The following is a 16,822-nucleotide window of genomic DNA, read 5'->3' on the forward strand; positions in this document are numbered from 1 at the left end:
GTTTTCATGGAAGAAAGGCCCAACTCCATGGAGTTGGGCCCTTCTTCCACAAATATAGTGTTAAAGAGGAATTTTGTTCATCCATGAAATCTGCTTTTCACTACAATAAATTTTCTTGCCAACCTATTACATGAGTTCTACTTGTGCAATTATTGGTGATTATCTAATTTCTGTAGCTATATATAACACAGAACTGGTACTTGTGGTATATTAGTGGAAGAAGGGCCCAACTCCAGCTCGTATTAAGACCTGTACCGTTGCCATGGAAACATCACATATAATTTCGAATGTATGTACTATTGTATGTTCATGTATTAAATGTCCCCTGAAGATAAAAAACGTTCTGCCTATAAAACTTTTCCAAATATTAAGTTTTTTCTTAATATCTCAAAAACAGTTTTGATGGAGTTGGGCCCTTCTTCCACTCAGGTATTCATATGTGAACATGACCTAACACAATGATGTGATGTTTATTTACCAAAATAAGTCAATCCCAGGTCTAATACCTTAATTGTTTTTAAAATTTTGAAAACATTCTACGTACGTGTTTTTTTGTTTTGTTTTTCAAACGGGCCTGACTTCCTGGCATTTGGTTAAATATTCACAAGGTTTAGTAATTGGAATTGGTTAAATATTCACACTGCTAAGATTGCCTCTTTGGTGTGAATTCTGATGTGGCTTACAAGGTTACCTTTTGGGGAAAAAGATTTCTGACAATATTCACACGGTTTCTCTTTGGTGTGAATTCTGATGTGGTCTTGAAACACCGCAGACAATATTCACACTTCTCTTTAGTGTGAAATCTCATGTGGTGTACAAATCTTTGTCAGCAAAACATTTGTGTCGATCAGAACTCACACCGAAAGAGTTCATTACGTTTCACTACCTGGAGAGAATTGGTCAAAAATTGAATTCACTCCTGAGGTACGTTCCTATCTGTCCATGAGTTGACCAGATCACAAGGATATCATATCATTATAGCTAGTGGCAGTATACAACATAAATGGGTCAACGAATTACATAAAAATGACCTTGTGTGGTATTTGGTTCCCAGGAAATGATTTTTGCCTGAGGCAATTGTGATCCCTCAACATTGTGGTTAAATGTTGATTACCGTCGATTTGGTTGAAAAATGAGATGAGTCATGATCAAATCTCTCCAGGTAACAAAACGTAATGTTCTCTTTGGCGTGAGTTTTGTTATTTGAGGTTATGCCCAGGGGCTATGCCTATGGGCAAAATATTTCTAACAATAGTTACATAAAGGTTTCCTGTTTGGTGTGAATTCTCACATGTCGTTTAGGATGAAAGTTTTTCCCCACCAATGTCGTTTAGGATGAAAGTTTTTCCCCACCATTTCTCATACTGTTATGGGATTCTTTTTGATGTTCAAGCAGCCTTTTAACTCTTCTGGTCCATGGTGTCTATGGCTATTCACATTTTTTTAGCTCAACCGGCGGGGGGGGCACTCCAACTTTGGAACTGACACGTATGTAGGGCTGTAAAGACCCCTTTTTCAGCATCGCTGTCACCCAAACACCCCATATTTTTTTACGAACATATGCTCTGTCACCCTAAGACCCCCTATTTTTCCATTTGATCTGTCGCCCAAAGACCCTTACAAGTTAAATTTGAACAGCAACTTTCATTTACCACTGATTTTGTTACTTATTTTGAAAAAAAATTTAGAACTAGAAATTCGATTTCGATGGTTTCTGTGGTCATGTCCTCACCCAATGATCCCATCATGCATATTTTTTAACATTTTGCTCTCACCGAATGCCAAAAATCATGCTCTCACCCAATAACCCCATATTTCTTACATTTTGCTCTCACCGAATGCCCCTTAGTGCGAAAGTGCCAGCCCTACACCTATATCCATTTCAAATTGAAGTGCCCCCCCCCCCGGGAGCTCAACAACTGTTGACATGCTTTTCTAACGAAAAAAACCCCACATTTGCATCTACGGGCTCGCACATATTTAAGAAGATGTCTGTTCACATGAGTTTTGAATTTTTCCAAAGAATAATGCTTGAGTCTGCAAAATGCACAAGTAAATGGTTTCAAATGTTTCATTGCGATATGTTGCTTTTTGCAATGCCGAGGTGGATGGTGGCGAGGTTTCAGCTGAGGCGAAGGTTGATGGTGCCGAGGTTTAAGCTGAGACTGCGGTTGATGGTGCTGAGCCTTCAGCCGAGGCCTAGGACCATGGTACATGTATTGATTCAGCTGAGGTTGATGATGCCGAGCTTTTAGTTGAGGGCGAGGTTTCATGGCTGAGATTCATGGTGCAGAGAATTCTGCTGAGGTTGAGGTTGACGGTGAAATTGAGGTTGAGGTTGATGGTGCCATGAATACACTTGTGGTTGATGGTGCCCAGGGCTCAGCTGAGACTGAGGTTGATGGTGCTGAGGCATCAGCCGAGGTTGATGGTGCCAAAGAATCACTTGTGGTTGATGGTGCTGAGGGTTCAGCTGAGACTGAGGTTGATGGTGTTGAGGAATCAGCTGAGGTTGTGGTTGGTGATGCTGAGGATCCAGCAGCTGTAGTTGATGGTGCAGAGGATTCAGCTGAGGTTGAGGTTGTTGAGGATTCAGCCGAGGTTGATGGTGCCAAGTATTCAGTTGTGGTTGAGGTTGTTGAAGATTCAGCCGAGGTTGATGGTACCAAGTATTCAGTTGTGGTTGATGGTACTGAAGGTACTGAAGGTTCAGCTCAGGCCAAGGTTGATGGTGCTGAGGATTCAGCTGAGATCGTGGTTGGTGGTGCTGAGGGTTCAGCTGATGCCGGTGTTGTAGAGAATTCAGCTGAGGATTCAACTCAGGCTGAGGTTGATGATGCTGAGGATCCAGAAGCTGTAGTTGATGGTTCAGCTGAGGTTGATGGTGCTGAGGATTCAGCTGAAGTTGAGCTTGGTGGTGCTGAGGATTCAGCTGAGGCTGATGATGCTGAGGATTCAGCTGAGGCCGATGTTGATGTTGCTGAGGATTCTGCTGAGGCTGTGGTTGATGATACTGAGAGTCATCAGTTGAGGTAGATGGTGCTGTGGATTCAGCTGAGGCTGAAGTTGAGCTTGGAGGTGCTGACGATTCCGCTGAGGTTGAGGTTGATGGTGTAGAGGATTCAGCTGAGGTTGATGGTGCAGAGGTTTCAACTGAGGCTGTGGTTGATGGTTCAGAAAATTCAGCTGAGACTGTGGTTGATGGTGTTGAGGGTTCTGATATGCACAAGCCTGATGGTGCAGGGGATTCAGTCAAGACCAAGGTTGATGATGCTGAGGATTCAGCTGAGGCCAACATTGATAGTGCTGTTGAGGATTTTCCTGAGGCTGAGGTAGATGGTGCAGAGGAATCAGCCGGGGCTGTGGTTAATGGTGCAGAAGATTCAGCTGAGACTGAGGTTGATGGTGCTGAGGGTTCTGATATGCACAAGGCTGACGATGAAGAGGATTCAGCCGAGACCGTGGTAGACGGCGTAGAGGATTCAGCCGAGGCCGACATTGATAGTGCTGTTGAGGATTGTCCTGATGCTGAGGTAGATGGCGCAGAGGATTCAGCTGAGGCTGTGGTTGATGTTGCGGAAGATTCAGCTGAGACTGTAGTTGATGGTATTGAGGGTTCTGATATGCACAAGCCTGATGGTGCAGGGGATTCAGTCAAGACCAAGGTTGATGATGCTGATCCAGCTGAGGCCAACATTGATAGTGCTGTTGAGGACTTTCCTGAGGCTGAGGTAGATGGCGCAGAGGCTGAGGCTGTGGTTGATGGTGCAGAAGATTCAGCTGAGACTGTGGTTGATGGTGTTGAAGGTTCTGATATGCACACGCCTGATGGTGCAGAGGATTCAGTCAAGACCAAGGTTGATGATGCTGAGGATTCAGCTGAGGCCGACATTGACAGTGCTGTTGAGGATTTTCCTGAGGCTGAGGTAGATGGCGCAGAGGATTCAGCTGAGGCTGAACATGATGCAGTCATGGTCCATGGCAAAGGCGATTCGACCTTTGTGGCATTAAACCCAGTTAACAGGAAATTAATCCAGTAAATCGATTCAGTAAAGAAAATAAGCTCATGCATTCGATCATTAACGGCAACCAGCTTCGGTCGATTACCCCAGCTGCAGCGTGTGTAAACTCTAATTTGCATAGAGGCTGTACGTGAAATTATTGATTGGCTCCAAACAAAGGATTTGAACCGGTGCACGTAATCATGGCGCAGTGCAGTCCATTCAATCAAATGTTGTCATCAACCTATTTGATCGCAGTGCATTGTTATGTGTGTGAGACGAACTGTCGCGGTTGATTGCAATCAAACAAACGATGTCTTATGTATTACCAGAGAGTAGTTATTCTTGAGAGGGCACTCACCTCATTTGCATGGCAAAATTACCCGTCTCCTCTGCAGCCAATTTGGTTTCGCTCCATCGAAATCAAGCTGGTCACGGAGGAGACTACTTTCCTTTGTGTTTGTTCATTTGTGTATGGAGAGCCCTTCTTGGAGTCCGTTTGGACTCAGGCTACGCTCTCAGCTAGAGTCCGACGCTACTAGAAACACCTTCTCTGTGAACTCGCTAGAGCAAGGAAAATAAAAACTGGTTTCATTACTATCTGTTTTTGAGTTTTTTTGCAGGTCTGCGACCATGGTGTTACCACAACTGTCTTTGCGTCATTAACATGTGCTGGAGTCTAGCACAGGTCAACCAAAGTCCCGGATTTTAATAAGACAATAATGATTGACACACACACCAGGAAGTTTCTCATCCAAAAGAATGAGAAAATTTAAATTCTCACCATTTTGGCCGTTTCTCATCAAAATGTCCGTTTTCTCATCCAAAACTTCCTTTAGTGTATTAAGTTAGCTTAGGCCTATTGATCCTAAATTTGCTGGTAGGGTAAAACTCGTTTTAGGGGGGGGTTAAATCAGTTGGGCACACATGCGTATAGGCCTACATTATCATACTTGAGTGCCCCTCCCGGTGAAATTTGAGACTCAGTTGGTCACCGTCCTAAGCGTCCTTGCCCACACGAGTCGCCCAGGAGTAGGCCCTACCCGGCATTATTAATTATTAGTGGTTAGCCTCCCTAAATACAGTCGCGTATCGTGTTGTCAATTATCGTTACTTGTGTCCATGGATATGACCCCATGTATAAGTAGGCCCCTAGTCTTCATAGAATTCACACAGTCTATGCCATGTCATTTACGGATACAAAGAGGATAATAATGTTGAGGGCGCCCACAAAATCTTACACCGTCTTACACAATGTTCCAAGGCAAAGTTCAGTTTAATATTTACTCATCGTAAAAATACAGACGTTTTATTATGTGATGATGTTGTCTGGATGGGTGGACAGTTGTCACACTGTGGAAAAACAACAACCGGGAATCCGCATTCATTTACAAATAGCATTAAATTAGTATCACATAGTGGCCTCCGTGCAGTGGAAAACCTTAATTCTTTCATCAAAAAGAAATGAAAATGACAAAAAAACCGGATCCACCTGTACGCCTATAAAATGGGCACAGAAATTTGTCTCAAATATGAATGAATTTTAAGAAACATACGGGATATGATGAACCAATGACCTGACGCCATGATAGTAGGATCTATTAGTCGTTTTATATACAATGTATATACCGTGTTGTCATAATACCAATATTTGACATAATATATAACGAGTAATATTTAGTATTGTAAATATGCAGTTCATATGCACAAACGAACACTGATCTTTATGATATTCAGGTTGTTGTACATCTCATATAACATATCATATAGGAGGTCATATGTGTTGACCTTCTCCTATTGTATTTGTTCATCTGTGTATGGAGAGGATTAGCGCCATTAAAACTCCATCAGTATTTGGGCGTAGTTCAGTGAACTCACCAGATTGCTATTCCAAGTACTTTGATAAATACAGATAATATGTATTAATGGGTCGAGGCGATTGCATTGAAAAACTAATAAATTATTCATAACAGTTACGTAATCAATCGATAGTGCGGACACTTTTCATTTACAAACCACCAAAATTCGTAATCTTTTAGCGTTGGAAAAGAAACCACGTGAATAGAGTGTCATCCCCCTGGTATTACTTTGTTCCGTGATGAAAATCGTGATGTTTTATTTAATCACTCTCGAAAAATGTATTTCTTTTGTAGGCCTATTACTTTGTTTTGTGATGAAAATCGTGATGTTTTATTTCATCACGCTTTAAAACAAACGATTTCTCATGTATTACTTTGTTTCGTGATGACAATTTTGATGTTTTATTTCATCACTCACGAAAAATTGATTTCTTATGTATTACTTTGTTTCGGGATGAAAATCGTGATGTTTTATTTCATCATCACGCTCTAAAACAAACGATTTCTTATGCATTATATTTGTTTTGTGATGAAAATCGTGATGTTTTATTTCATCACGCTCTAAACAATAATTATAGTTACATGCATTTCAAGAAAAAAAATCTTATTAAAACGGTAGGCCCTATGTTGTTTAGAAAAAATGTAGAAAGTGATGATGATGATGATGTCGATGATGATGATGATGATGATGATGATGATGATGATGTCTCCAAAAGTGTCCCGGTTTGTTTTTCTTGCCCTAAATCGTGCGTATCTATTAATAAGGCACTTCAATAATCAATAATCAATAATCAGTCCCGTGACGGCCTCCACTAACTAGCTACTAACTTGGGTTTATGGGCGCTGATATTTCATGTTCACTGTCACTTATTTATCAGAAAAGTGCGACCCTTTGTCAATCACCTACAGTACCCAATTTCGGCATACTATATAAGAAACTCATCATGATGATTGCCAGAGAATAGTTAAGATGTAGCTTGTACCGTTTTTTTGTGGCATCCTTCAGAAGTGAGCGGTCCGATACCAATATTTTCGGTCAAATCTCCATTCAATTAACACGGGGAGTTGGCTAGCTATGCCTTGCCCTCACTCATATTTTACAAAAGTGCGACTATTTCTGAACATCAAACCTAGCTGTAATTTTAGGTCATGTTAGAGAAATATATTTGCTAGAAGTTTGGAGAATAGCTAACATATTGGCTGGTTATTTTTCACACAGTGATGTTAACTAGGCAAGTGCCCATTCTTGCAACGTACATCATTTGTAGGGGTCACGCGTCAATGGTGAGAGCACTGTGTATTGTGTATAGGAAAACGGACAGTAACTGCAGTATGAGGTGCTGCAGAGTCAGAATGTGGAAGTTGATTGTGCTGATGATTCTGAGGAGTCTTTCCATTAACATCATTAAAGATTAGCTGCACTACACTAGTTGAGATGGTTTGTTTGATCTTATTTATAAATACTTCTGTAGCATGATATGTGGTGTCTCCCAAAATTGTCTTGGAATCTCTCATCCTGCCTCCACCTTGTAAAAGAGCAAGAAATGCGTTTATGCTTATTTTCCTCCTGTAGCGCCCCTTCAGTGGCAAAAAGTGATCATCTGGATCAAATCCCTGTTCTTCCAAGAAGTTATCAATCCTTGCGTACCCCCTGTGTCTGACATGTGTTTTCATCCCAAGAAACGTGTATGCTTTTACAGTGGAAAGGTAGGGAGTGCCACGGTACATTTTATAGTCCATGATCAACTCCTGCCATACGTCATCCATCATTTAATTTCTATTGTATTTCTGCATGGAAAGAAAAAGAAAAAACACGAACACAATGCATTCATGAGTCTTTGCATGCAAATATTAATCACAGACAATTATGTACATTATGTAGAATATTGTTGCTGTTTGTATTATGCTGTAATAGTGGACTTACAGGGTGAGCCATAAAAAGTGCAATAGAGCAAATAAATCAATATATATGTGAGAAACTGGTTGAACTTCAGTCTTTAAAGTTTCAATAGATGCCACGTACAATAGTCACCTGGTGTGAAAAAATTAGTGAATCTCAATTACCGCTTAATTTTTACGAGTCCTTTTGCGACGATACCGAATTTAATTTTTGTCCATGAGGCACTATGTATTTTGAATGAGAGCATACAATGTGCAATAAAGACACCAGATCTAAAACTGACTTAAAAACAGCCCGAGAATAACAGTGTTGATGATCGAAGCTTGCATATCCATACGGTATTATGGACCACATATTGTAATGTGTTATAAATGGTATAAATGTGATATTATCAAGCAAAATCAGTCAGAAGTTGGATATATTGATTTTGAGATAAAACAATGGAAATATTTCCTTTTGTTTAATATTGTTTTGGAAACTAACTGCTCATCTTTGGAACTGGTTTTCCAAATTCAATGGGCTTTTCTGCCAAATGTAGCTTTAGGGGTGGTGCAATAATTATGTGTACCCCGGGGGTGGTGAATTCTCAAAATGGTCTGCCAAAATTGATTGCCCCCCCTTAGGCAGTGGCAAAAAATTTTTGCCCCCCCTTTCGACGTGCTTAAAAACCTTTGCCCCCCCTTTTGATGTGCCAAAAACTCTTTGCCCCCCCCCCTTACACATGCAAGATTTTGGGGAACCTGAAAACCTTAAATTTATTTATTTATTTATTTCTTATTTAACCTGTGGTGACCATCAATGCACTGGCACTGTTCTCCCTTGGTTCCCAGGTGTCTTATCATATAATGCGAAAAGAGCTTAGCAGGAAATTTTGCATATTTGAACGTGTTCCTAACATTTTCCTCACGCCTTTTTAGGCGTAATATAAAATGGTACCCAAAATATCTGTGCCAAAATTGCTTGCCCCCCCCTTCGACCTGCCAAAATTGCTTGACCCTCCTTTTGACCTGCCAAAAATGCTTGCCCCCCCCTTTTGGTCTGCCAAAACTCTTTGCCCCCTATAATTCACCACCCAGGGGTACACATAATTATTGCACCACCCCTTACAAATGTTGTTTACAATCCTACATGTATATGGAATTGGAAGTTGAATGTGTCGACTTCAGACCGATTTTGCTTGTGATCAAACCACAATTAAATCATAGCTTGCAGTCACATGTTAACATTTCTGTATTCAAAAGGTTCATTTGGCGCAAGAACATGCATAAACTGCTAAATAAATGTGTTGCTTGTATGACGTATGATGTAATATCCGATCATGCTTCCTGTTGTTTACAATACAAAGAACAACTATAAATTAAAACTCAATAGTGAAAAGTAGTTTTTAGTTGTTTTATTCTCTTAAAAACAGGTGTTTTAATAAAAATAAAAATCGGATTTGTCAGTACTTGCATTCAAAAGATTTTATATGGTGTGCGTTCCAATGTTTTGTTTATATATTATATTGGTGCCTGTATTTCTGACGATATTCACACTATATGATTTCTCTTTGTTGTCTCCTCTAACATGACCTTTGCCTTGACAGTAAAACATTTCTGACAGTAATCACACTGTTAGGGTTTCTCTATCGTGTGGATTCTGATGTGGGTTACAAGGGCACTTCTTTGGGGGTTTTCTGATAGTACTCACACTGATATTTTCTCTTTGGTATGGGTTCTGATGTGGTATGCGAGGCCATTCCTTTGAGCAAAACACTTCTGACAGTATTCACACTGAAAGGGCTTCTCTTTGGTGTGGGTTCTGATGTGCTTAATAAGGGAACTTTTTTGTGTAAAACATTTCTGACAGTATTCACAGCAAAAAAACAATTCACACTGATATGGTTTCTTTTCAGTGTGAGTTCTGATGTGGCTAATGAGACCATACCATTGAGTAAAACACTTCTGACAGTACTCACACTGATAAGGTTTCTCATTGGTATGAGTCCTTACATGCCTTTGAAGACTACTTTTCTCACCAAAACATTTCTGACAGCATTCACAGGAAAAGCGTTTCTCTTTGGTGTGATTTCTCATGTGTCTTTTAAGAACACTACTCTGCCCAAAACATTTCTCACAATATTCACATTGAAATGGCTTCTCTTTGGTGTGGGTTCTGATGTGCTTTATAAGGGAACCTTTTTGTGCAAAACATTTCTGGCAGCTTACACAGCAAAAAGGTTTCTCTTTGGTGTGAGTTCTGGTGTGGTCCGTGAGGCCATACTTTTGTGCAAAACATTTTTGACAGTACTCACACTGATAAGGTTTCTCTTTGGTATGGGTCCTTATATGCCTTTGAAGATTATATTTCGCATTAAAACATTTCTGACAGTACTCACACTGAAAGAGTTTTCCTTCAATGTGAATTCTCATGTGACTTTTAAGATCATTACTCTGCCCAAAACATTGCTCACAATATTCACATTGATAGGGTTTCTCTTTCGTGTGGTGATTTCTGATGTGGCCTGTGAGGTAATGCCTTTGAGCAAAAAATTTCTGACAGTACTCACACTGATAGGGTTTCGCGTTGGTATGAGTCCTTATATGCCTTTGAAGATTACTGTTCTGACTAAAACATTTCTGACAGTACTCGCACCGATAGGGTTTCTCTTTGGTGTGAGTTCTGATGTGTATTTTCAGAGCACTACTCTTCGTGAAACATTTCTGACAATATTCACACTGATAAGGTTTCTTTTCGATGTTCAAGCAGTTACTGAATTGGTACCAGAGTATCCTGTGGCTATTGAAATGTCTCTGCAGCTTATCACTTTTTGACAAGTTTTTCTTACAAAACACACATTTGCATCTTCGAGCTTGCACATATTTAATAAAATGTCTAGTCACATGGGTTTTCAATTTGTCCAAAGAATAATGCTCGAGTCGGCAATATGCACAAGTTAATGGTTTCAAACGTTTCATTGCCATGTGTTGCTGTTTCTGTTTATAACATGTAGTTACATAGTCAACTTTAGAAAAGATGTAGATCAAGTTACTGTATAATCTGTGTTCACACCCACCATGGAAGGCAATTCTAGCAAATATGTCCTGAAGTGAAGCATTAAGCAATAAAAATACCACAATCCTCACTGGCTTCTGACTTCTGATTCTACTTTCTTTAAGTGGTTTCCAAATGCAGAATATATATAGTGGATCAAAATATCTATGTTCAAACAATATGTTTGGTATTATAAGGTAAATTTTCGTTTCAAACCACACATTAAAGCCATATTATAACATTTCTTTTAAAATAGATTAGTATTAATTTTCAATAAAATATTAGCATTTACTGTCAGATATGTCCCCTTTTAATGTTGAGCCGAACAAGTGAGGTAAAGCAAAGAAAATCAGAATTTACAACTAGCGCCAATGCATGTCACGCCGGCAGTTGTAATATGGTACGAACATCTGTTTACTAAAGTACATTACAATCGTGTAAAAACCTGAATTTAAAATTTTTTTGAGGGCGTTATCCTCAGCAAATGTTATAATATGGCTTTAATTAATAATATAAAAAAAGACTGCAAAACAATTTAAGCTACAGTTATGTATAATTAAAACAAGCAGCCAGTGCCTGTTACCTTTATCTCTGAATTAAGACCTCATTTTTTTTAAATTAGTTGAGAATTAAAGAAACAGCACGATAAAAAAAGCCAAAGCCTGAACGAAAACAAAAGTTGCATGGTGTTAGTTTTCTGGGGTGGTTCTGGTTCTGGTATGGGTGTATTATAGTAGACCCATCAATATACCAATTTTACAAGAAATTTGGACCCATCGATATTCTAAAAGTCAAAATTTTTCGGCCGAATTTAACCCAATTGTCTTAGTTTTTACAAATAACAATGTTGAACTTTACCATATAGGCCTAGTGTATATACCACTGAGTTGCACAGAGGTCCAGGGAAAGGGTTATTTCCCATGGTTTGGTTGGAGCTGGGAGCCCTCCTGCCGACAGTGGTATGTGAAAATAAGACCAAGGAAAGAAGATTTATTACCCTCACGTTTCTCTAATCGAGGGTAATTTTCTTGTACGGATCCGTAATAGGGAAAATTGCCGTCCACGAAAGGCTCCATGGACTGATTTAAAAAAAATTAACTAAAATTTTACACATTACTAGTGCCAAAATGGTCCACCAAATCGCTTCAATTAAGTCTTCATTTTGCAAAAGTTTCTTACTTAACAGGGCATTTTTTACATTTTATTATGTTCTTCTAAAATTGTCTCCCCCCCCCTGCTCAAGAAGTTTGAGCATTTTATCACAATTAGTTTGTCCATAGCACTCGTTTGAATGTTCCTTCAATACTGCTATACAAATACATGGGGGTCAACGATCTTTTATCATGTACAATCCAATGGTGACATCCAAATGAACGTTCAGATGAGCACAGCGGACAAACTGCAAAAAAGCTCAAATTTCTCGAGCAGATCAAACTTCGGTGTATCTTCATAGATGTAAGCATTAAAATACCGAAAGGAAGAAAATTTGTGCAAAATCTTGAAAAGCCCCCTCACGCTCAATTTTGACCCAAAATGGCAATTTTTAAGAAAACGTAATGTCCGATTTTGATGAAACTTTCAAAATTAGGTATCTTTAGCTCATTTATATATATTTAGACACCAAAATCATAGCTATATGCCAGAAAAGGAGTACTATGAAGGATTTTGTACTCAAATCCACTCCTCCACAAAGATAAGGTATGGTGACACAAGAGGGCATTGCACACTTTTTTCTCAGACCCCCTGCCAAAAATTTTGTCATTTCATGCTGAGATAGGGCAAATGGAATGAAAAAAAAACCTGTTTAGAAAATCAAACTAAACATCACCCATGTATAGCCCACTGCTAATAGTAACAATCAAACATTACAAACTAGCACACAAGATCAATGATGCATATTCGCTATTCTTAATATATCAATATGTGGGAAAGAAGAATCACACATTGCACATAGGCACAATTAAACATGAAATTACAAATGGAAACAACATGCATAGGCAGATAAACCAGAGTAAAAAACTCCAGACATACCTGCCTGTGCAGGGACAGTGCCACCACTGCTCACATCCTAGGGGGCGAATTACCTTGATATATATTACTGACCATACTGCAATGATTTCACTGCGAGTAAAACACTAAGGGTTTATTTGTATGAATTCTGACTTAAATGGTTTACAAGGGTCCTTTTTTGGGCAAAACATTTGACAGTATTCACACTGATAAGGTGTTTCTTTGGTGTGAATTCTGATATGGTGCACAGGCCTTTGCAGTCAGCAAAACATTTCTCATAGTACTCACACTATAGTTTCTCTTTGGCATGAGTTCTGATGTGCTTTACAAGGGAACTTTTTTGTGCAAAACATTTCTGACAGTACTCACACTGAAAGGGCTTCTCTTTGGTGTGGGTTCTGGTGTGCTTCATAAGTGAACTTTTTTGTGCAAAACATTTCTGACAGTATTCACAGCAAAAATGGTTTCTCTTTGGTGTGAATTCTCATCATGTGTCTTTTAAGATTATTACTCTGTGCAAAACATTTCTCACAAAAATCACACTGATAGGGTTTCTCTTCAGTGTGAGTTCTGATGTGGCTTTTGAGACTATACCCTTGACTAAAACACTTCTGACAATACTCACACTGATAAGGTTTCTCATTGGTATGAGTCCTTACATGACTTTGAAGACTACTTTTCTCACCAAAACATTTCTTACAGTATTCACAGGAAAAGGGTTTCTCATTGGTGTGATTTCTCATGTGTCTTTTAAGAACACTACTCTGTCCAAAACATTTCCCACAATATTCACATTGATAGGGTTTCTCTTTGGTGTGATTTCTGATGTGGTTTATGAGGTTTTTCCTTTGAGCAAAACACTTCTGACAGTACTCACACTGAAAGGAGGTCTCTTTGATGTGAGTTCTGTTGTGATTTATAAGGGTACTTTTTAGTGCAAAACATTTCTGACAGTACTCACAGGAAAATGGTTTCTCTTTGGTGTGATTTATCATGTGTCTTTTAAGACCACTACTCTCCCCAAAACATTTCTCACAATAATCACACTGAAAAGGTTTCTCTTTGGTGTGAGTTCTGATGTGATACGTGAGGCCATACTTTTGAGCAAAACTTTTCTGACAGTATTCACACTGATAGGGTTTCTCGTTGGTATGGGTCCTTATATGCCTTTGAAGATTCCTCTTCATACTAAAACATTTCTGGCAGTACTCGCACCGATAGGGTTTCTCTTTGGTGTGAGTTCTGATGTGATTTTTCAGAACACTGCAATATGTAAAACATTTCTGACAATATTCACACTGCAAAGGTTTCTTTTTTACGTTCAAGCAGTTACAGAATTGGTACCATAGTATCCTGTGGCTATTGAAATGTCTCTGCAGCTTATTACTTTTTGACAAGTTTTTTCTTACAAAACACACATATTTGCATCTACAAGCTTGCACATATTTAGCAAAATGTCTGGTCACATGGGTTTTCAATTTGTCTAAAGAATAATGATCGCGTCGGCAATATGCACAAGTAAACGGTTTCAAATGTTTCATTGCCATCTGTTGCTGTTTCTGTTTAGAAAAGATGTAGATCAAGTTACTGTGTTGTGTGTTCACTTAAAACCCACCATGGAAGGTAATTCTAGCAAAGACGTCCTGGTGTGAAGCATTGAACAATATAAGACCACAATCCTCACTGGCTTCTCACTTTGTAGCTCTGATTCTACTTAAAGTGGTTTCCAAATGCAGAATATGTATCAGTGGATCAAAATATCTGAAATGTTCAAACAAGATGTTTGGTATTAAAATCTAAATTTTCGTTTCAAACCACACATTAATTTCATGTACAGACCACATAACAATTAGGAACATGTACCAGTTATGTAAAATTAAAACAAGCAGCCAGTATACATTGTAACTCTAAATGAAGACCTCATTTTTTGAAAATGGTTGGGAATTACAGAAACAGTGATAAGAAGCCAAAGAACCCTGGGGTGTGCTGCTGAGAATTTGGAAGTTGACCCATCAATATACCAAACAATTTTTCAAGAAATTTGGACCCCCCATAGAGCCCTGCATTATGAGTTGGGGGTCTCATAGGTAGGGACAGGCACATCTGGGCGAGGGCGCTATTTATTTTACTTGATATTAAAGCCCTATGTAAATCTGTGCCATTTTGTGCCACTCAAAACACCATTTTTGGAGAAAATGATGAATAAAACCAAAATTAATCTGTTTCAGATGCTCTAGTTTGCATTGACAACAGATTCAATGCTTTAGGAAGCAGAATGCAACATTGACTTCACTTTTGAATATTTTTTTTTTCTGTGAGATATGCCTTGGTGAAAATCACCGCTTTGGTCAAAAAGGGGTCAAAAGGGGCATTTTGGGAAAAAATTCTATTTTGACCCAAAATTCATCTTCTGACAAAAGGGAAACATGGTTTGACAAAAACTTTCATCCTTTTCACATAACAATTCCAATTTACTTATTTGCTGGGAGAAAGCACTTTTTTGTTATCGCTTGGGAAAAATCATTGTTTTTGCCTAAAATGGGCCCAAAATGGCCGAAAACTGGCCAAATTTGACAAAAATTAGCACAAAAATCACTTTTTTACCACCTTAAAATTTGAATTTTCATACAAAATTTCACAGATGTGTTGAAAATGATAACATACATAATATTCAACAAAAATTAGATTAAATTACAGTGAAAAAAAAAAAATTGACAGGGGGCACAAAAATATCAAGTCCCCCATGTACTCCTATGGTAAGTCTTATCAGAGAAAATGGCCCAATGTCCCGACAGTCGGGCCGACAGTATTTTCGTCATAACTTCACTTAGCAATACAGTAGAAGATTGGTTTTGGTGTCAAATTGTTTCTGAGAAGTTCTCTCTTCCAATAAACAACAATTCATGTTAATAGAATTAATTTGAAATTTTTATGCCTGTCCCTATCATAGGCAGGGGTAGCGCTAGGTTGCTTTTTGGGGTCCCGGACCCACCAAAATAGAGGTCGGACCCCCTGTTTTTAAATTTTCTGCAAGTTAAGGGGTCCCTGCATACCCCCATTTTTTCAATCTGGCGCTATTTCTAACAGTAATGATATATAAAATGTACGGGGTTTTATTTACCTTTGATCGAAAAATCTATCTTTTATGCACGACGACACGATAGTTATCGGTTGTTCATACGAAAGTTAGAACATTTCGAACAAATTTACCTTCACATTACCGCCTGCACTACCAATACCATGCACAACCATACCGTGGACGCTGCCATTTACTCGATTCTTGTGGGAAATTCCTCCTCTTGTATAGGAGCACCTCCGAATTCACGGAGTATGTTCACAGGAGTTCACAAAAGTCTCTCAAAATAGCAGTGGGCTATAAATGGGTGATATTTAGTTTGATTTTCTAAACAGTTTTTTTTTTAATTCCATTTGCCCTATCTCAGCATGAAATGACAAAATTTTTGGCAGGGGGTCTGAGAAAAAAGTGTGCAGCGCCTTCTTGTGTTACCATACCTTTAATATCTTTGTGGAGGAGTGGATTTGAGTACAAAATCCTTCATAGTACTCCTTTTCTGGCACATTGCTATGATTTTGGTGTCTAATTATATGTAAATGAGCTAAAGATACCTAATTTTGAAAGTTTCATGAAAATCGGACATTACGTTTTCTTAAAAATTGCCATTTTGGGTCAAAATTGAGCGTGAGGGCGCTTTTCAAGATTTTGCGCAAATTTTCAGACGATGGTGGACGCCCGGCCCCCGCACTCCGTACATCCGCGGGTATTCATGCTTGTCGGTGAACTTTAAAAACACCCCCTTTTGCACCTCATTTCGCTAAGTTTTTATGGGAAAAACACCCCTTTTTTCAGCGATTTCGCGAATTATTTGCCCTTCGCCAATACCCCTATTTTCGCTTAAATGCGAACGATATGTCTAATACTAATATACCCTTTTCTGGCAGAAACGCGTAGGCTGCTCGATGAAAATACCCTTTTTTTTCAATTTCGCGAACACGTAGTT

At 38.9% G+C, this 16,822-nt stretch overlaps 2 protein-coding genes across 2 annotated transcripts; both read right to left on the minus strand.

Moving 5' to 3' along the window:
- Positions 1–2,269: 2,269 nt before the first annotated feature.
- LOC140167595 (uncharacterized) lies at positions 2,270–3,973 on the minus strand. Its single transcript, XM_072190893.1, has one exon. The coding sequence runs from the start codon at positions 3,971–3,973 to the stop codon at positions 2,270–2,272; it is 1,704 nt and encodes a 567-aa protein (XP_072046994.1).
- Positions 3,974–12,699: 8,726 nt separating this feature from the next.
- On the minus strand, positions 12,700–14,366 carry LOC140167253 (uncharacterized). The gene has a single exon (XM_072190594.1). The coding sequence runs from the start codon at positions 14,348–14,350 to the stop codon at positions 13,253–13,255; it is 1,098 nt and encodes a 365-aa protein (XP_072046695.1). The 5' UTR covers positions 14,351–14,366; the 3' UTR covers positions 12,700–13,252.
- Between the last annotated feature and the right edge of the window lie 2,456 nt (positions 14,367–16,822).

This window comes from Amphiura filiformis, chromosome 13, assembly GCF_039555335.1.
Source record: "Amphiura filiformis chromosome 13, Afil_fr2py, whole genome shotgun sequence".
In the NCBI taxonomy this organism is placed as follows: domain Eukaryota; kingdom Metazoa; phylum Echinodermata; class Ophiuroidea; order Amphilepidida; family Amphiuridae; genus Amphiura; species Amphiura filiformis.

What these genes read in the sequence shown, in the direction of transcription:
- LOC140167253 (XM_072190594.1), bottom strand. Translation starts at nt 14,350, where the DNA reads ATGGCAATGAAACATTTGAAACCGTTTACTTGTGCATATTGCCGACGC.
- LOC140167595 (XM_072190893.1), bottom strand. Translation starts at nt 3,973, where the DNA reads ATGACTGCATCATGTTCAGCCTCAGCTGAATCCTCTGCGCCATCTACC.